Raw genomic sequence first — 21,471 nt, 5'->3', positions numbered from 1 at the left:
TGGTAAAGTCCTAAGTGATATAGTAGTCACTTTTCCCTTAACTATGCTCTTTTTAGAAGGACAGCAGAATAATGTTTACTTTTTCTCCAAAGAACAGAGTTGGTTCTTCTTACTTTAGAACATTCCATGAACCTGGGTACCTGGGTGGCTTAGTCGGTTGAGTGTCTGTCTTTGGCCCAGGTCATGATCCCAGTCCTGCATTGGGCTCCCTGCTCAGCAGGGAGTATTTCTCCCTCTCCCTCTGCCCTTCCCCACCCCTCCACCCCCGCCTACAGCCCCCCCACCTCGCTCATTCATTCTCTCTCCCATGCTCATACACTCTCTCTCTCCATCTCAAACAATAAATCAAGTCTTTAAAAGAAAATAAAAAACTGATTCTCTTCTGCAGAGTCCTTTTGAAGATCCAAAAGACTAGTTTTAGATAAACTAGTTTTAGGTAAACTAGTTTTAGATAAACTAGTTTTAGATAGAATTTATCTAAAAGAAGTAAAATTTTCTTTATCTCTCAAATCAAATCTTCATCTCTATAATTAAAGTCTCTAGTATTTCAGAATCTTAGTCACTGTTCAGTCCCCAAATAAGACAGGTATTTCCCACAGAGACAGGATTCAGCTTGGTTAGGTTCCAGCAGGGACTCAGGTCAGCCATAAGTAATAGAGCACCCTAGTGAGAAAAAGAGAAACCAGCAGGGACTACCACGATTCCCTGGTTCCTATCAAGGTAATAACAAAGAAAGAACTCTGTGTGAGCAGAAACACAGTTCACAGAGCTCTAAAAATTAATAAGACTTTGACATTTCTTTTTAAATGTGATCTGTTTCAGCAACAGAAATAAACAGGTACCCTAAGGCAACACTAAACCCAGTCCAACAGGCTCATCTTCTGTACTTACTCTGTCGCAGCAACCATCCACTCTTCACAAATGCCATTTTTCCACCTATAAAAGAAACAGCCAAGTTCAAAGTTATACCTAGAAAAAGGAATGGCTCATATAAGCTGTTTTTCACTCACAACACTTCTGACACCAAACATGTGGGGTCCTTTCACATTAAAAACCAAGTCTCTGAATCTCGGGACAACAACTAGATGTCTACTAATTCAACTCAATTCTGACCTGGAATTAGCATCAGTTAAGGGTTCAGTTCCCCAAGAGTGCTCCCACTTTAGAAACAAATTCTAAGTCTCCAGTATTTCTGACCTACAAATTGGGAGTTCCCACAACCTCTCCTCAAATTTGATAATTTTGCCAGAATGGTTCACAGAACTCAAGAACGCGTTTTATTTACCATTTCCTGTTTCTTATAAAGGATACAACACAGGAAAAGCCAGACTGGAAGAGATGCAAAGAGCATCGTATGGGTAAGCCTTCCATGCCTTCTCTAGGCACACTGCCCCCTCCCAGCACCTCTATGTGATCATTAATCCAGAAGCTCTCAGAACCCTGGCTTTAGGGGTTTTAAGGAGGTTGCATTAAGTAGGCTGATTGATTACATTACTGACCACTGGTGACTGTACTTAATCCCCCAGCTTCTCCCCATCCCTGCAGGTCCAGGGATGGGGCTAAAAGTTCTAACCTTCAAATCACAAGGTTGAGTTCCCTGGCAATTGGCCCCATCCTAAAGTTTCTAGGGGCCCAGCCAGAGTCACTTCATTAGCATAAGCTTAGATATGGTTGAAGAGGGCTTATTAAGAATAACAAGATACTCAGCACCTCTCAGGAAATTCCAAAGGTTTTAAAAGTTCACATATTTCTTGTTTTATCACAAAAATCACAGCCATCTGGTCTAACTATCCATCCTGACCTCCTTCTGTGTCAGTTGAGGAAGGCACCAAAGCCATTTTATTTCACTGGCCATCTGGCATTTACCTAATACCTCCTCACTAGGGACAATAAAACCCCTTCCCACACCTCCCACTCTAGGCTTTGGGCTCAACACTCTGCCCACCTTACTAAATCTAACACCACTCAACAGACATAAAGCCCCCCAGGAACACTAAGATTTAGCTCTGTCAAGGATTTGTGGCTTCTCCAAACATGCCCGTGTCCTGGGGCTCTGGGGTCCACTGCTTCAGTTTTATACCTGGTGTGACCAGTTGAATTCACACAGCCCAGTCAGATGTGCACTAGTGTCAACAAGCCAAGTGGCTGGTCAGAACAGAATTCAAGAAGTCAAGAAAGAGTGTGATAAATTTAACTCCATAAAAATAAAAATCTGAGTGGAAAACAAGTCAGAAAGACAAAAGATTAAGAAAAAACATTTACAACTATATGGCAGCAATGAGCTAATTTCCTTCACGTCCATAGTTCACACATAACAGAAATGACAATCACTCAGCAGTTTACAAGAAAAGGAACATTAATGGGCAATAAATTTGTAAGACATTCAATTTCTCTCTTAATTCTAAAGACAAAATTCAAAACACAAGTCACAATATTACGTATCAGAGAGGCACAAATGAAGAAAACTATGATACCCAGAAAGGAGTAAGCAAGCTGGCAGGAGTGAAAACTGGTGCAAACTTCTGGGAGGAATATTTGATATCCATCAAAATTTTAAACATTCATAAACTGTGACCCAGAAATTTCACGATTACTAGGATTATGCTTCACTGACAGATGTGCAGAGGTCTACCAACAAATCTGTATATTGGCAATGTATATATGGCAATGTTGCTTATACTGTAAAACACTAGCCCCATCTGGGACGCCTGGGTGGCTCAGTTGGTTGGACGACTGCCTTCGGCTCAGGTCATGATCCCGCAGTCTCGGGATCGAGTCCCGCATCGGGCTCCCAGCTCCACGGGGAGTCTGCTTCTCCCTCTGACTTCTCGCTCATGCTCTCTCTCACTGTCTCTCTCTCAAATAAATAAATAAAATCTTTAAAAAAAAAAACAAACAAAAAAAACAAAAACAAAAACCACTAGCCCCATCCAAAGTGATCCACTTCAGAAAATGGCTCAAAGGGTACCTCTACACATGACAGATCATTATGCAGATATGAAAAAGGAGGTAGAACAGTGTGTGCTGATATCTGCACAATTGTTTGGGGGAAGGAATCACAGAAACTCTTAACCACTTGTATCTCTGAGGAGAAGAAATGAGGCAATGCTGTGTATCTATCAGAAAGGAAGGTGACTAGGGGCACCTGAGTGGCACAGTTGGTTGAGCATCCAACTCTTGGTTTCGGCTCAAGGAGTGAGCTCAGGGTTGTGATATGGAGCCCCACATCAGGCTCCATACGCAGTGAGGAGTCTGCTTGTAACTCTCACCACCCACCTTCCCTTTGCACACATGAGTGCTCTCTAAAATAAATAAATTTTTCAAAAAAAAAGAAGAAAAACTGACTATTCAGTCCTATTACACCTTTCTATTAATACTTAATTTTTTAACAATTTCCATGCATTATATCCCTTTTCTTTCATCAACAGATTTTAGGGGCTCCTGGTGGGCTCAGTTGGTAAAACATGTGATACTTGATCTCAGGGTTGTGAGTTTGAGTCCATTTTGGGAATAGAGATAACTTAAAATTTATTTTTGGAATTAAATAAAATAGGGGTGCCTGGGTGGCTCAGTCAGTTAAGCATCTGACTTCAGCTCAGGTCATGATTTTGGGGTCCTGGACTCAAGCCCCAAGTCAGGCTCCCCACTCAGTGGGGAATCTGCTTGTGCTGTGTCTCTCTCTCAAACAGATAAACAAAATCTTTTAAAAAAAAAATAGATCTTACTTGGAAAATTTATTTGGACCATTTTTGTTTTCTACTTTAGCATTTTTAGGCATTCTCTTTAAGGGCAGGAAGGTTAGCAAAACGGAAAAAAAGCCCAAGTGGGCATGCAATAAGAACAAATCAGTCCCCCCACCTTTAATTTTTCCCATGTCTGACTAAATTCTCACCATTCTCCAAACCTTTACAAAATAAGCTACACAAGCTTGGTTCATCCTATACTCCAGCATCTCCCAAATCTCGTACATTAAATGTTCTTAATGTCCTTGTGATTTCTGCCAACTCATGCTGTCTGTCCTCTCCATGAAAGGAAGTAAGTTTTTCATCTTTCCCCATTTTTCTCCCACACACTCAGGTAAACTAGAAAGAGAAAGGCAGTCTCTCCCCTTTTTCTGAGTGCACATGCATGCTGCTCACTGCTGACTAAAAGGGACTAGGCCAAGTGCCGCTGACTAGAGGGCTAACAGCACCTATCACTGACCAGGAAACCCTCCCTAATCCAAGGCTGTTAAGCAAAATGACAGTTTATTATTTAAACTGGGTTGAATGGTTTTCTAAACCTACAGCAAAAAAAGAAGGAAAAAAAAACCTTGCAGCCTAAAATAATCATTTATTTCAAAACAGACACCATCATATTTTCATCCAACAAATACTGAATGCTAATGTGTGCCCAACCTTGTAGTAGGCACTAAGGACACAGCAGTGACCAAGCTAAAGTCCCTGTTTTCATTTGGCTTACCCTGCAGTAAAAGCAACAGATTAAACCTAATTAACAAGGGTGATGCAATGTTGTAGACAACATTTCTGTAGTGGCATTATTACCCCCAGAGCATAAATCAGTATTCATTCACTCCAAATCCTGAATAATTATACTAAAGTGTCCTACCATCATCATAACATGAATTCTTTTTTTTTTTTTAATTTTATTTACTTATTTGACAGACAGATCACAAGTAGGCAGAGAGGCAGCAGAGAGAGAGGAGGAAGCAAGCTCCCCGCTGAGCAGAGAGCCCGATGCGGCGCTCGATCCCAGGACCCTGAGATCATGACCTGAGCTGAAGGCAGAGGCTTCAACCCACTGAGCCACCCAGGCGCTCCCATAAAATGAATTCTTAATCTGTATTTCATGTGAAAATGAAAATACCTGGGTATAGGCCAAAAAATTATTAGGAAGTACTGGGAGCTACCAAATCACAATACAATACCATAAAACCTGGCTGAAATGCTATCATACAACTTCACTGGTACTTGATTGGTTGGTGGTTATGTAAAAATAGTCGAAATGCCAGTCCTGGGATAAGAAGAGTTACATTTACTCAAAGGTCTTTTAAGAACCTAAGACCAGGGGTCCCTGGGTGGCTCAGTGGGTTAAAGCCTCTGCCTTTAGCTCAGGTCATGATCCCGGGGTCCTGGGATTGAGCCCTGCATCGGGCTCTCTGCTCAGCAGGGAGCCTGCTTCCTTCTCTCTCTCTCTGCCTGCTTCTCTGCCTACTTGTGATCTCTGTCTGTCAAATAAATAAATAAAATCTTAAAAAAAAAAAAAGAACCTGAGACCAACAACTTTACATACCTGCAAATTTAGTAACACTACCGCCCATGAAGATAGGAGTTTAAAAGAGAGTTCATGCTAAAACCTTAAGGACCTACAGATTTCCTATTATCTACAAATTGTATGTGTCAGCACCTGAGTTGCCAGATATTATACCTATATTCTCTTAGTACTTACTTCTTGGGAGGTTGGGTTTTACTTTCCCGTACCTGGGTATGTAAACGTGAAGAAAGAGAAATCAATACCAGGCCATTTGAGAAAAAATTTAAAAAGAAAAAAAATATATATGGAGTTTAAAGAACATCCTACTAAAGAATGAATGAATCAAATGGGAAATTAAAGTAGAATTTAAAAAATATATGGAAGTAAATGAAAATGAAAACACAACAGTCCAAAACCGTTGGGATGCAGCAAAGGCAGTCTTTTTTTTTTTTTTTCTTTTCAGTGTAACAGTATTCATTGTTTTTACACCACACCCAGTGCTCCATGCAATACGTGCCCTCCCCAATACCCACCACCTGGTTCCCCCAAACTCCCACCCCGCCTCCGCCCCTTCAAAACCCTCAGGTTGTTTTTCAGTGTCCATAGTTTCTCATGGTTCTCCTCCCCTTCCAATTTCCCTCAACTCCCTTCTCCTCTCCATCTCCCCATGACCTCCATGTCATTTGTTATGCTCCACAAATAAGTGAAAGCATATGATAATTGACTCTCTCTGCTTGACTTATTTCACTCAGCATAATCTCTTCCAGTCCCGTCCATGTTGCTACAAAAGTTGGGTATTCATCCTCTCTGATGGAGGCTTAACACTCCATAGTGTATATGGACCACATCTTCCTTATCCATTCATCCGTTGAAGGGCATCTTGGTTCTTTCCAGTTTGGCGACCGTGGTCATGGCTGCTATAAACATTGGGGTACAGATGGCCCTTCTTTTCATTACATCTGTATCTTTGGGGGAAATAACCAGTAGTGCAATTGCAGGGTCATAGGGAAGCTCTATTTTTAATTTCTTGAGGAATCTCTACACTGTTCTCCAAAGCGGCTGCACCAACTTGCATTCCCACCAACAGTGGAAGAGGGTTCCCCTTTCTCCACATCCTCTCCAGCACACGTTGTTTCCTGTCTTGCTAATTTTGGCCATTCTAACTGGTGTAAGGTGGTATCTCAATGTGGTTTTAATTTGAATCTCCCTAATGGCTAGTGATGATGAACATTTTTTCATGTGTCTGGTAGCTATTTGTATGTCTTCATTGGAGAAGTACCTATTCATATCTCCTGCCCATTTTTTGATATGATTATCAGTTTTGTGTGTGTTGAGTTTCAGATGCCCACTCTCACCACTCTTGTTCAACATAGTTTTAGAAGTCCTAGCAACAGCAATCAGACAACAAAGAGAAATAAAAGGTATCCAAATTGGCAAGGAAGAAGTCAAACTCTCTCTCTTTGCAGATGACATGATTCTTTATATGGAAAAGCCAAAAGACTCCACCCCCAAACTACTAGAACTCATATAGCAATTCAGTAACGTGGCAGGATACAAAGTCAATATACAGAAATCAGTGGCTTTCTTATACACTAACAATGAAAATACAGAAAGGCAAATTAGAGAATCGATTCCATTTACTATAGCACCAAGAACCATAAGATACCTGGGAATAAACCTAACCAAAGAGGTAAAGGATCTCTACTCGAGGAACTACAGAACACTCATGAAAGAAACTGAAGACACAAAAAGATGGAAGACCATTCCATGCTCTTGGATCAGAGGAATAAACATTGTTAAAATGTCTACACTGCCTAGAGCAATCTATACCTTTAATGCCATTCCGATCAAAATTCCATCGGTATTTTTCAAAGAGCTGGAGCAAATAATCCTAAAATTTGTATGGAATCAGAAGAGACCCCGAATCACTAAGGCAATGTTGAGAAACAAAAATAAAACTGGCAGCATCACATTACCTGATTTCAAGCTTTACTACAAAGCTGTGATCACCAAGACAGCATGGTACTGGCATAAAAACAGAAACATCGACCAGTGGAACAGATTAGAGAGTACACATATGGACCCTCAACTCTATGGTCAAATAATCTTCGACAAAGCAGGAAAAAATACACAGTGGAAAGAAGACAGTCTCTTCAATAAATGGTGCTGGGAAAATTGCACAGCTATATGTAGAAGAATGAAACTCGACCATTCTCTTACACAGTACACAAAGATAAACTCAAAATGGATAAAGACCTCAATGTGAGACAGGAATCCATCAGAATCCTAGAGGAGAACATAGGCAGTAACCTCTTCAATATCAGCCACAGCAACTTCTTTCAAGATATGTCTCCAAAGGCAAAGGAAACAAAAGCGAAAATGAACTTTTGGGACTTCATCAAGATCAAAGCTTCTGCACAGCAAAGGAAACAATCAATAACACAAAGAGGTAACCCAGGGAATGGGAGAAGATATTTGCAAATGACAGCAAAGCAGTCTTAAGAGGAAAGCATATAGCAAAACAGGCCTTCCTCAATAAGCAAGAAAAGTCTCAAATATACAACCTAACCTTACACCTAAAGGAGCTGGATAAATAATAGCAAATAAAGCCTAAATCCAGCAGAAGAAAATAAAGATTAGAGCAGAAATCAATGATATAGAAATAAATTAAAAAAAAAAAAAACAGAACAGAACAATGAAACTAGGAGTTGGTTCTTTGAGAGAATTAGTAAGATTGGTAAACCCCTAGCCAAACTTACCAAAAAGAAAAGAGAAAGAACCCAAATTAATAAAATCGTGAATGAAAGAGGAGAGATCTCAACCAACACCACAGAAATACAAACAATTAAGAGATTATTATGAGCAATTAAATGTCAACAAATTGGGCAATCTGGAAGGAATAAATGCATTCCTAGAGATGTATAAATTACCAAAACTGAAGCAGGAAGAAATAGAAAAACTACATAGACCCATAACCAGCAAAGACACTGAATCAGTAAACAAAAATCTCCCAACGAACAAGAGTCCAGGGTCAAATGGCTTCCCAGGGGAAATCAACCAAACATTTAAAGACAAATTAATACCTATTCTCCTGAAACTATTCCAAAAAACAGAAATAGAAGGAACTTCCAAACTCATTCTATGAGGCCATTACCTTGATCCCAAAACAAGACAAAGACCCCACTAAAAAGGAGAATTACAGATCAATATCCCTGAAGAACATGGATGCCAAAATTCTCACTAAGATACCAGCCAATAAGATCCAACAGAATATTAAAAGGATTATTCACCAAGACCAAATAGGATGGATTTATTCCTGGGCTGCAGGGGTGGTTCAACACCAATAAATTAATCACCACATCAGTAAAAGAAAGGACAAGAACCATATAATCCTCTCAATTGATGCATAAAAAGCATCTGACAAAATATAGTATCCCTTCTTAATAAAAACCCTTCATCACTGTAAGGATAGAGGGAACACACCTAACATCATAAAAACCATATATGAAAAACCCACTGTGAGTTTCATCCTCATTGGGGAAGAACTGAGAGTTTCTCCCCTAAGGTCAAGAACACAACAGGGAAAAAAAAAAAAAAAAAAAAAAAAAAAAAGAACACAACAGGGATGTCTACTCTCACCATTGTTGTTCAACATACTACTGGAAGTCCTAGCCTCAGCAATCAAACAAAAAGAAATAAAAGGCATACAAATCAGCAAAGAAGCAGTCAAACGTTCACTCTTCACAACTCTAGAAAACCCAAAAGACTCTACCCAAAAATTGCTAGAACTGATACGGAAACTCAGCAAAGAAGTCAATTGCACTTCTATACACTAACAATGAAGCAGAAGAAAGAAAAATTAAGGAATCAATCCCATTTACAATTGTACCAATTTACAATTGTACCAAAACCCGTAAGATATCTAGGAATAAAACTAACCACTCTGAAAACTATAGAACACTTATGAAAGAAATTGAGGAAGACACAAAGAAATGGAAAAACATTCCACACTCATGGATTAGAAGAACAAATATCATTAAAATATCTACACTGGCCAAAGCAATCTACACATTCAATGTAATCCCTATCAAAAAGCATCAGCATTTTTCACAGAGCTGGAAGAAACAATCCTAAAATTTGTATGGAAGAACAAAAGACCCCAAGTACCTAAAGCAATCCTGAAAAAGAAAACCAAATCTGGAAGCACCACAATTCTAGACTTCAAGCTGTATTACAAAGCTGTAATTATCAAAACAGTACAGTACTGGCACAAAATCAGACACATAGATCTATGGAAAAGAACAGAAAACCCAGAAATGTACCCTCAACTCTATGGTCAACTAATCTTTGACAAAGCAGGAAATAGTCAATGGAAAAAAGACAGTCTCTTCAAAAAATGGTGTTGGGAAAATTGGACAGCCACACACTGAAGAATGAACCTGGACCATTTTCTTTCACCACACACAAAGATAAACTCAAAATGGATGGAAGATGTGAGACAGGAATCCATCAAAATCCTAAAGAGAACACCTCTTTGACCTCAGCCTCAGCAACTTCTTGCTAGACACGTCTACAAACGGAGGGGAAACAAAAGCAAAAATAGCAAAAATGAACTATTGGGGGCTGCCTGGGTGGCTCGGTCAGTTAAGCATCTGACCCTTGGTTTCAGCTCAAGTCATGATCTAGTAGTCCAGGGATCAAGCCCCACATCCAGCTCCACACTGAGTGCAGAGTCGACTTCAGATTCTTCCTCCCTTTCCCTCTTCCTCTGCTCCTCCCTGCTCACACTTGAGCATTAAGCACGTGCACATACACTCTCTCTCTAAAGTAAAGAAATAAAATCTTAAAAAAAAAAAAAAAGGAATACTGCAACTTCATCAGGATAAAAATCTTTTGTGTAGAAAAGGAAACACCAACAGAACTAAAGGGCAACCCATGGACTAGGAAAAGATATTTGCAAATGACATATCAGATAAAGTGCTAGAACCCAAAAATCTATGAACTTATCAAACTCAACACCCAAAAAACAACAAATCCAGTCAAGAAATGGGTAGAAGAGATAAACAGACATTTCTCCAAAGACATACACAAATGGCCAACAGACACATGAAAAAATGTTCAACATCACTTGGCATCAGGGAAAATATAAATCAAAACCTTTATGAGATACCACCTTACACAAGTCAGAATGGCTAAAATGAACAAGTCAGGAAACAACAGATGTTGGTGAGGATGTGGAGAAAGGGGAACCCTCTTACACTGTTGGTGGAAATTCAAGTTGGTGCAGCCACTCTGGAAAACAGTATGGAGGTTCCTCAAGAAGTTAAAAATAGAGTTACCTTAAAACCCAGCAACTGGACTACTAGGTATTAACCCCAAAGATGCAAATGTAATGATCCAGAGGGGCATCTGCACCCCAATGTTTATAGGAGTAATGTCCACATCAGCCAAACTGTAGAAAGAGTTGACATGTCCAATGACAGATAAATGGATAAAGAAGACCTGGTGTATGTGTGTGTCTAGGTATGTGTGTAGATATCTATAGTGAAATATTACTCAGCCATCAAAAAGAATGAAATCTTGCCATTTGCAACAACATGCATGGAACATCATTGGGTATTATGCTAAGCAAAATAAGTCAGAGAAACACAAATACCATTTAATTTCACTCATATGTGAAATTTAAGAAACAAAACAAATGAACATAGGACAAGGGAAGGTACAAGAAAAGAAAAACAGAGAGGGAGCCAAAGCACAAGAGACATGGAACTCTGGGAAACAAACTGAGGGTTGCTGGAAGGGAGTAGGTGGGAGGAGGGTAACTGGGTGATGGGCATTAAGGAGGGCACTTGATGTGAAAAGCACTGGCTCTTATATGCAACTGATGAATCACTAAATTCTACCCCTGTAACCAATAATATGCTATATGCTAGCTGAACTGAATTTAAATTTTAAAAGTTAAAAAAAGGGGGGGGGGGCACCTGGGTGGCTCAGTGGGTTAAAGCCTCTGCCTTTGGCTCAGGTCATGATCCCAGGGTCCTGGGATCGATCCCCACATCGGGCTCTCTGCTCAGCGGGGAGCCTGCTTCCTCCTCTCTCTCTCTCTCTCTGCCTGCCTCTCTGCCTACTTGTGATCTCTGTCTGTCAAATAAATAAATAAAATCTTAAAAAAAAAAAAAAACAGAAAAGCTTCTACATCAAGAGGACATCATCATCTTTGATGTGCCTATATAAAATAATTCAAAACCATTAGAGTGAGAGAAAATTAGATTATTACAAGGCTGAAAGAAACAAACTGGAATTAGCAACATAAAATCATGTGGGTTTTTTTGGATTTTTGTCCTTTTTAAGTAGATTCCATGTGGTGTCTTGGAGCACAACACAGGGCCTGAACACATGACCTGGATATTGGGACCTGAGCTGAGATCAAAATTTGGACACTTAACCTATTAATCCACCCAGGCCCCTGGAAACTCATGACTTCTTGAAAAGGGGTAATTCTTCTGTGGACTCAAGTAGCTTTTTCTCTGGTATCATCCTATCTTTAGTCATTCTGTGGGACAATCTCACATATACCCCTGCATCCAGACTTTTATCTCTGATACTGATCTCCTCTAAAAGGAATCAATGCTCCTTAAAAATGAGCTGGTTACAACTTAGGGACAGGAAACCTCAAGATGTGCCTACTACCAAAAAACAAAGATACTTTCAGGAATGCCTTTAGAAAGGATAAAGAAGCCCACTAGCTGAAGGAAGGGCTTCTGATAATGCCAAATTGAGAACAATAATTATAATTCATTAGAACCAACTGAGAATGAAAGGCATCCTTAGTATAGATGAGTAAAAATCAAATACGCTGCTGTGAAATGTGTCAGAGAAAACATAATTTCCAACGTGAGTTCGGATTTCATTCAACAAGGGGTGGGGTAGAGGGGATTTAAAATTTGTTGAAATACTTTGATTTGTATACCTTCTCCTCACTAGATAATTCAAATAGTTATTACGGTAATAGAGATATTTGTCATATTTACTAGAACACTACAATTTCTTATTTTTAATGCATTTTTTAAACATTTTATTTATTTATTTGACAGAGATCACAAGTAGGCAGAGAGGCAGGCAGAGAGAGTGGAAAGGAAGCAGGCTCCCTACTGAGCAGAGAGCCCGATGCGGGGCTCGATCCCAGGACCCTGGGATCATGACCTGAGCTGAAGGCGGAGGCTTAGCCTTGACCCACTGAGCCACCCAGGCACCCTACAGTTTCTTTTTTAACAGGAAGTCTGGACTTCTGAGTTAAGGACTCAACTGTACAAAATTTATGCACTAGGGAAGATCAGAGGAACAGGCTTTGAAACAGCCTTTTTAAAACTTAGGCTACTGGGAAGAAGAATGTTCAGGAAACGAACCTCGGACTCACACTCTCAGGAATACACTTGAGTTTGGTTACTTGCACTTGCTGAGCAGGCACTTACAAGCCAGTCTCCAGAAAAGTCAAAGTCTTGATGTCAAAAGACATCAAGAAAAGATTAAAGTCCCATGATAATAAAAGCCTCCTAAAACCCCTTGTGAGATCTTCACTCTAATTAAGCAATATCATCTACCATAGCACATCTTCTTGGGGGACTGAAGCCAGGGCATTTTGCCATCTAGCAGAGACTGCAAGGTGGGCACTCATCTGAATGCAGGAGAACATGTTCTTTATCCCCATTAAAGAGATGTGTGTCCTTTGACTGTGCCTACTAGCCTCTTCTGTCAGGTATCACTTTGGTATCATGACCACCACATGAAGAATATTGCCTCATCAGCCTTAGTCTCAGCCTCTAAAGCAAGAGAACCCTTGCCTCTGGCTCCCAACCCATAAGCAACATGTAACACAATACAGCGCCTCCACATAAGATACACCAAGGGCTTATAAATAAGATACACCAAAGCCTACAAGTACTTAAATAAGCAACTGCCATCAACTACTCCTTAAATGGCCCATCTCACCTAAGCAGCTGCATCTTTCTATCTAGAGTCTGCACCCTGCCAGGCTCCTGAATCCTGACCACAGAGCAGAGGGAGAAGAGACATTATCTATCACTCAGCCTACTTACCCTCAGCCCTACAGAGCACTCACATGCCTAAAAGAGAAATCTTACTCATCAGCCTAGCCCAGTTCCTGACCCCAGATCCTGCTAGCCTGTCCTGCCTTGAGATTACCTGGAAACAGTGCTGGGGGAGGGGGGACAGACTTTAAACATCTATCGTCACATTTTCCCTCTGTGTTAAACAGAAATATTACACAGATATGTAAAGTCCATATTTCTTGTTACTAAACACTGGAATTCACAGGAGAATTATTTTCACAGAAGGCACAACAGTAATATTAAAATGAGGATCCAAGACAAAAGAAATACCAATAATGTCAAGATCACCCATGCAGGTGACTGCTTTGCTATTTTCAACATTAATGATGGATTACAAGAAGCACAAACAACTAAATCTGCTCTCTCCTGAAACGCAACTAAAGTGAGTTAAGGGGAAAACAAGGCCTAAATCACAAAGACAAAAACACCAACAGCAGAGACAAAAGCCAACCACCCGTGTTCAAATCCTGACTCACTCACTTATAAATAAACTTGGGGGTTGGGAAATAAGTAAATAAATAACCTTGGGCAAGTCACCTAACCTTTTTAAGCCTTAGTTTCTTGATCTATACAATGAGAATACCAACAACTACTTGACATTTGGAAAACTGGGTGAAATAACATGTGTTTGGCATAGTGCCTGACATTACTAAAACTCAAGAAATGGGAGCTGCTCACACGGCAATTATCATTATTATCACTTTACTTCCTCACTAGCCACCTGACTAAAATTTGTCCAGAACATTCCAGAAGATAGTAGCACATTACACTGCTTCTCAAATGGCTTAGAAGATTTAATAAAGATGCCCTTGAAGGTTAAAATTTGAATACATATACACTAGAAATAAAAGCAAAAAACAAAAAGCCTTGCAGAACACATAACCAAATCCATCCCTTAAGGAAAAGGAATATTTCTTTGCCTTACCTTGCTGAATTCCACATTACTTCACAACTTATTTCAACATTCCACTATTTCTTTTCTTTTTTTAAAGGTTTTATTTATTTATTTGACAGACAGAGACCACAGGTAGGCAGAGAGGAAGGCAGAGAGAGAATGGGTGAAGCAGGCTCCCTGTTGAGCAGAGAGCCGGATGCGGGGCTCGATCCCAGGACGCTGGGATCATGACCTAAGCCAAAGGCAGAGGCCCAAACCACTGAGCCACCCAGGCACTCCAACATTCCACTATTTCTATCCTGGAGCAAGATCTATTGCATAAACTAAAACTCATCAGATGAAAGTCCTGCGGTTGGTCTCTAGACAATAAAACACCAGCAAACTAACTAACTGCAAAATACCCACATTACTCACATGCCAGTAAACCTATAGGAAGTTTTTAAATATAAATCATATTCAGCAATTCAAATTAGTTTAAATGTGAACTCAAATCATTTTAAAAACACTGAATCCACAGGTGCCTGGGTGGCTCAGTTGGTTAAGCGTCCCAACTCGGTTCCAGCTGAAGTCCTGATCTCAGGATCATGAGATCAAGCCCCATGTGCATATCTGCACTCAGCATGGAGTCTGCTTCAGATTCTTTCTCCCTCTCCCTCTGCACCCCACTTTGTGAGTGCACACGCACTCCCTAAAATAAAACCTTTGGGGCGCCTGGGTGGCTCAGTGGGTTAAAGCCGCTGCCTTCGGCTCAGGTCATGATCCCAGCGTCCTGGGATCAAGCCCTGCATCAGGCTCTCTGCTCAGCAGGGAGCCTGCTTCCTCCCTTCTCTCTCTGCCTGCCTCTCTGCCTACTTGTGATCTGTCAAATAAATAAATAAAATCGTTAAAAAAAAAATAAAAAAATAAAAAATAAAAAAAAACCCTTTAAAAACTAAACAAAACACTGAATCCAAAAGACATCAATTTAACAGGTGGAAAGAATATTGCCTTTGGAATCTGGCAGTTCTGAGCTCTACCTCTTTCTAATTGCTATGACTATGAGCACAAAAGCAAACCTCCCAAGCCTCACTTTCTTACCTATATGACAGGACATTACTAGTTATCTCATGAAGTTAGTGTGACAATTAACTGAGATAATATGCCCAAAGATCCCCATATGAGGTGCTCCAAAAGAGAGAAGAGCTATAATTACATTACTATCTTGTTCTAAGAAGTGCAATTCAAGGCTGTCTACAACTGACTCACTCACAATACCCTTGTTCCTCTAGCTAGCCCTCTGTACTTTAACTGTAAAAGTGACTACCTTATCAAAGGAAGGAAAACTCTGTTTTTCAAAAATGATAATGCAGGGGCACCTGGCTGGCTTCATCAGTAGAACATGCCACTCTTGATCTCGGGGTTGTGAGTTTGTGCTCCACATTGAGTGTAGAGATTACTTAAAAATAAAATCTTTAGGGTTGCCTGGATGACTTAGTTTTGGCTAAGGTCATGATCTCATGGGGTGTGAGACTGAGCCCCGCCTTAGGCTCTGCACTTAGCACAAAGTCTGCCTGAAGATAATCTTCCTCTGCCTTCCTCACTGTGTGTGTGTGCATGTGTGTGCACACACACACACATTCATAAATTCAGTCCTTGAGATTATTAGGAATTTTACCTATAGAATATGCCAACACAATTAAAAATATGCTAGTGAAGAACCTCTGTCAGTCAGGTTCTGAGCTCTTTTCTGCAGCTTCCTTTAGTAAGCATTTACTGAACACTAAGCTGTCTGCCAGGACCATCTTGAAGCATTTTGAATTCCTGCCCTCAGAGATCAGTATGTTGGGGAGGGGCAGGGGAGTCAAGTACAGAAATCACTAATGCGAAAAATAAACCCCAGGCATTCTCATTGCCACGTACAGGCTGGCCCTTAAGACAGCCCGGTTGCACAATCACATATATTTTGGTCATTGATCTGTTCGACAAATAATGACGGCCACAATAGGCAGCTGACGGTCCTCGCTGGGCCCTAATTCCCCTTGTGACTTCAGACAACTCATTTCCTGCACTGGCAATAGCTTCCTCAAAGACCAAGAGACCCAGGAACTTTCCTCCCTTTCGTTATAAACACTCCAGCCTCTGTCAGCGACTCCACCCTGTCCTAGTCAGAAGAGGTTAAAAAAAAAAAAAAAAAAAATTCTCAGTATGGCCATCACAACGCATTCCCTCCACCCGCCCTGAAAAACAGGAACTTACTATTCCTTCATTTTTACGAAGCCTCTTTTATGTAAATTACTTTACATTTGAGATAAAAACAAAAAACTCTCTGCCCACACAAAATAAAACCCTGCGCTCCGGAGTTTCCGATCTGGCTGAGTGAAAGGATCAAATGTGAAAAAAGGTAATGTGCAACCAAAAGTCCTAAGACTAACCACCAACCACTACAAAGCCAGGAATAAGTGAAAGGAAGTGGGGGCCAGTCGCACCGCGAGTCCTCAGCTTCAATGCCGCTCTGCATTCCTAAGGAGAGTGCAATCTCGGTGCGGGCAAGGCAGAAACTAGGCTCTGGGAGACCCGTGCCGGAGGAAAGGTGGCGGGCCCGCGGGGAGCACCACCGGGAAGGGGAACAGCACCAGGAGAGCTCGGGCAGGACTGGGCGGTTCAAGGGGAGGCTCTCGAGAGGCCGACACCAGAGAGGGGAGAAGGGGCGTGGGTCGGGGATCTCCTCGGAGGGGCGCCGAGTGGGTGGTGCTAGAGGAGGCTCCACAGGGGCCTGGAAGAGGAGGGACGCTCACCGGGAGGAGGGGGTGCTCTCGGAGGGGTGCGGGGCTGGGCGGCTCTAGAGGGGAGGGCACCACGGGCGGAGGACAGTGCCTCCCGAGCGGCTTGGAACTGCGCCTCTCTAGCCGGGCCGAAGCCGAGGGGGTCCGCTCCGAGGGGGGCCGGATGGGCGGCTCTAAGGAAGGTTCTGGAGGAGTCGACACGGGGGAAGAGGAGGGCACACGGAGCTGCACGGCTCCAGAGGAGACTCTGGTGCGGCCAACACCACGAACGAAGGAAAGGAGGTGGGTCCGGGGGGCGGACGCGCGCCGAGGGGGCGCCGCTAGAGGAGGCTGGGATCTACGCCGGGGAGGGGCGGGCCGCGGGGTGTAAAGGGGGGTTCCTCTCGGAGGGGTGCGGGGCTGGGCGACTATACGATAAGTTCTTCAGGGACTCCACCAGGGAAGGGGAGGGCGCACGGAGAGGGACGACTTTCTCACTAAGGCTCTAAGGGACCGACGCCCAAGACGTGCGGGACCGCGGGTCGAGAAGGGATCGTCTCCGAGTGGTGACGGGCTGGGCGACTCTAGGGAAAGGCTCCAGAGGAACCAACTCTGGGCGGTGGGGAACAGAAGGGGCCCTGGAGTCGCCTGGACCGGATGAACACATTTACCTGCGAACTCTCCAGCCGCCGCGGAGCACCGAAGCAGGGCGCGGGACCGCAAGGACGCCACCGAGGTTCCTGGGCTCCGACTATCTCACGCCTACGTCCGGGCCGCTGGCCAACGTCACACCTCCCCGGCGCGCATGCGTCCGGCCGCGCGGGGCATGCCTGGAATAGTCGCGGAGGCAGCGGCGGAGCCTGGGTCGTTGTAGGAGGGAGGGGAGGGTCCTGAGGCATCCTCAACTCTGCTTAAGTGGAGGTTTAATTTTCAACTGAAAAAATTGTTTGCACCCTGGTCTTTGTCCAAATGCCATCCTCCAATAAAAGGAGCCAGGGCTGCTTAAAGAAATGAGTGGCTCTAGAACTATGGCTGCGAAAGCACAACCTGAGCCTGGAGCTTGATATATCACCAGAAGTAAGAAATGCTCAAAAAATAAAATCATGGAGGCATGTCAAAGGACACAGGAATAAACCTGAAAAAGCTCCCCATGGCCAAACCTGGAACAACTTGAGAACCAAAATAAATTATGTAGTATTAGGTTATAACAGAGTATAAAACAAATATAACAGAGTTCATTCTTTTGAAAGTAAATGGTTAAATTAATGTAGAGAAGAGAGAAGTTTTTTTTAATAGAAGAATTCTAATAAATCATACGTAATCCAGAGGGAGTATAAACCTCCACCCACACACCCCTGAATCTGCATAATTGCTTCCTCTCAAAGAGAGGGGAGAAAATAACTTTACAATGGAGAAACCTGACAAACACTACTCAGCCATGTGATCAAGATTGACATCAGCCATGGTAAGTCATGTTGATAATATTTACCTTTGACATGATGTGATGAAAAGGTCACTTTTCCTTTGGCCTTCCTCCCAAAAAAACTACAGTCCGAATCTAACCATGACAAAAACATCAGACAACTCCTAATTGATGCATGTTCCACAAACTACCTCACCAGTACTCCTCAAAAACTTTAAAGGTCATGAAAAACAAGGAAAGACTGAGAAACTGTCAGATGCAATGGGGGATCCAGGGTGGAATCCTGGAAAAAACTGGTAAATTCCAAATGCTTGATTTTGAAATAACAATTACTTGTAATTTTTAGTTTTGATCATTGCACCGTGATTATGTAAGATGTGAACATTATCTGAAACTGAGTGAAGAGTATACTAACTTTTCTGCAAATTTAAAATTATTCCAGGGGCATCTAGGTGGCTCAGTCAGTTAAACGTCTGCCTTCCACTCAAGTCCTGATCCAGGGTCCTGGGATGGAGCCCTGCACTGGGCTCCCTACTCATGGAGAAGCCTGCTTCTTTCTCTCCTGCTCCCTGTCTCAAATAAATAAATAAATACATCTCTTTTAAATAATAAAATAAAATTATTCCAAAATAAAATAAAAAGTTTATTTTTAAATAAAGAAGATAATAGTGGGAAATAGAGAAATGTTAGTGATCTTTACTGCTAAACTTTTAAGATGGCTTTAAGCCCCTGTGAAGCCTCTGGGCTCAAGGTAGGGACCCTTCCTGGGAAGTAGCCTGAGGGAACTTCCCACCACCTTACTCCTCAAAGGTGAATTTTGGAAACATTTATTGAGCTGTACCCTTAAGATTTGTTTTTCTGTGATAAATATCAAACATTTAATTGAGTAAATTTAAAGATCAAATAGATTTTATTTAACAATTCATGAATCGGGCAGCATCACATCTAGCAAATAGCTATTTGCTAGATGTGAGCTATAGAAAAGGAAATGTTTTTAAAGGTGGAAGAAGGATAGGAAAAGGAAATTGTTAGCAAAGAATGCATTGTTTCAAGCAAGGTTACCTTCCTCAAAGAGATCAAAATGGGTCTATCAAGAGGATTATCTCATTTATGCTTACCAGACAATTTCATATTATTCCTGGGAGATTGAAACTACAATTAGATTAGGTATTAAATCTTCTTTTGCTAGTGTGGAATTTAGTACAAGTGACTCCATTTTGGGACTGCTTTCTCATTTTTTTTTTTTAAGATTTTATTTATTTATTTGACAGAGAGAGAGAGAGAGAGAGAGAGCACAAGCAGGCAGAAAGGCAGGCAGAGGCAGAGAGAGAAGCAGGCTCCCCTCTGAGCAAGGAGCCCGACGCGGGGCTCGATCCCAGGACCCTGAGACCATGACCTGAGCCGAAGGCAGCGGCTTAACCCACTGAGCCACCCAGGTGCCCCTGCTTTCTCATTTTTAACATCTACCTGTAAACTTTCTCTCTCTCTCTCTTTAAACACACACACACACCCCTTTGGGAAGGCCTACAGTTAATGGTCTTTAAAACTCCAAACTCTGATGGCAAGAGCTCCTGTCTTAACCCAGCTCTTCTCTGAGGAGAAATTCAGGATGGGGAATACTGTGATGCCTACCAATCTAATCTTTTGCAAAATAGCATGACTTAGTCAACAACAGAGTTTGGAATCATCTAGAATTTTTCCTGGTTCCCACTTGATGAGGATGAGCTTGAGCAAACTGGGTGACATCACTGAAGTTCCTGACCCTCTCTCAGTAAAGCAATAAGGCTAACCCTATCTTCTGTGTTAGTTTTAGGTATCTTGCAAGGTTTGGATTTGGAGTGTTCAAAATACACATGTTGTCTATAAGTGATGGGTCTATGGATGACTTATTTCTTCTTCATTCTTTGCTGTATTTTCCAGATTTTCCTCAATTAATCACTTAACACTTAATTTAAAATCATTTAGATAGGGGCACCTGGATGGCTCAGTGGGTTAAGCCCCTGCCTCCCACTCATGATCTCAGGGTCCTGGGATTGAGCCCCGCATTGGGCTCTTTGCTCACAGGGAGCCTGCTTCCCCCTCTCTCTCTGCCTCCCTCTCTGTCTACTTGTGATCTCTCTCTCTGTAAAATAAATAAATAAATAAAATTTTCTAAAAAAATAAATAAAATAAAATCATTTAGACAACAGGAAAAAAGTAATACGTGTGTGTAAATATATATGTATATATATAATTTATATATATACATATATACACATATATACATATATATAATTTTATATATTATGTATATGTATATATATGTGTGTATATATATATACATATACATAATATATATATACACACACATATATATAATTTTTTTTAGTAGGCGTCACGCCCAGCATGGAGCCCAACATAAGGCTTGAACTCACAACCCTGAGATCAAGACCTGAGCTGAGATCAAGAGTTGGCCACTTAACTAGTTGAGCCACACAGGTGCCCCAGAAAAAAGTAATATTTGAATCTAGTTTGGTTTATGTAGGTGTTCTAGGACCTGGAGCAGGAAATATCTCCTAGTAAGTTTTCTGGTTTAGCAATATTGGCTTTCTTTTCTTTTTTTTTTATTCTCCAATCTCTTTAACATGAATTCAGGTGAAAATAGTTCTCTTAGGCTATTAATACACTATTTCACCGTACGTGGCAAAGCTCATAAGAACTCATAAGAACTCACCAGCACCATACCTTGTGAATAGTGAAAAACACAATTCAATAAATATCAATTGAAAAATCATAGTGTGCCTGTCCTGGTGATATGAAGAACAGCAACACTCACATCCTAATTATCCTGTACTCCTCGGATTCCATAAATGGAGGTAAATGAAATTCTTCTCTGGAGTGTTCTGACATGCTCACAAATCACCAGTGGATCAGAGAAAGGTTGCAGGACACGCTCACAAGGAGCAGTCATCAGTAAATTTGCTTTCTGTCCAAGTTTGCTGACAAGAAAAGTACAGGAAGAAGAAGGCCAACTGCAGCTAAGAACACCTA

General features: G+C 41.5%; 1 protein-coding gene across 3 annotated transcripts in view; it reads right to left on the bottom strand.

Moving 5' to 3' along the window:
- Positions 1-17,816, bottom strand: part of PLEKHB2 (pleckstrin homology domain containing B2) — a 59,983-nt gene extending 42,167 nt beyond the window's left edge. For 2 of the 3 annotated variants that reach the window (XR_013966552.1, XM_080798571.1), the window contains exons 1-2: positions 17,690-17,816; positions 892-936 (exon numbers count right to left, since the gene is read on the bottom strand). Coding sequence is in view for 2 of the 3 variants with exons in the window: in XM_080798571.1 (XP_080654697.1) it covers positions 892-928 (37 nt within the window). In the remaining variant the exon portion in view is untranslated. The remainder of the gene's footprint in view (positions 1-891; positions 937-17,689) is intronic. The other variant, XM_080798572.1, reaches the window with a different exon arrangement.
- Between the last annotated feature and the right edge of the window lie 3,655 nt (positions 17,817-21,471).

Source organism: Martes martes, assembly GCF_963455335.1.
Source record: "Martes martes genome assembly, chromosome: 3".
NCBI classification, from domain to species: domain Eukaryota; kingdom Metazoa; phylum Chordata; class Mammalia; order Carnivora; family Mustelidae; genus Martes; species Martes martes.
Note: the sequence above shows the minus strand (reverse complement) of the source record. Positions and strands in the feature narration are given on the sequence as shown.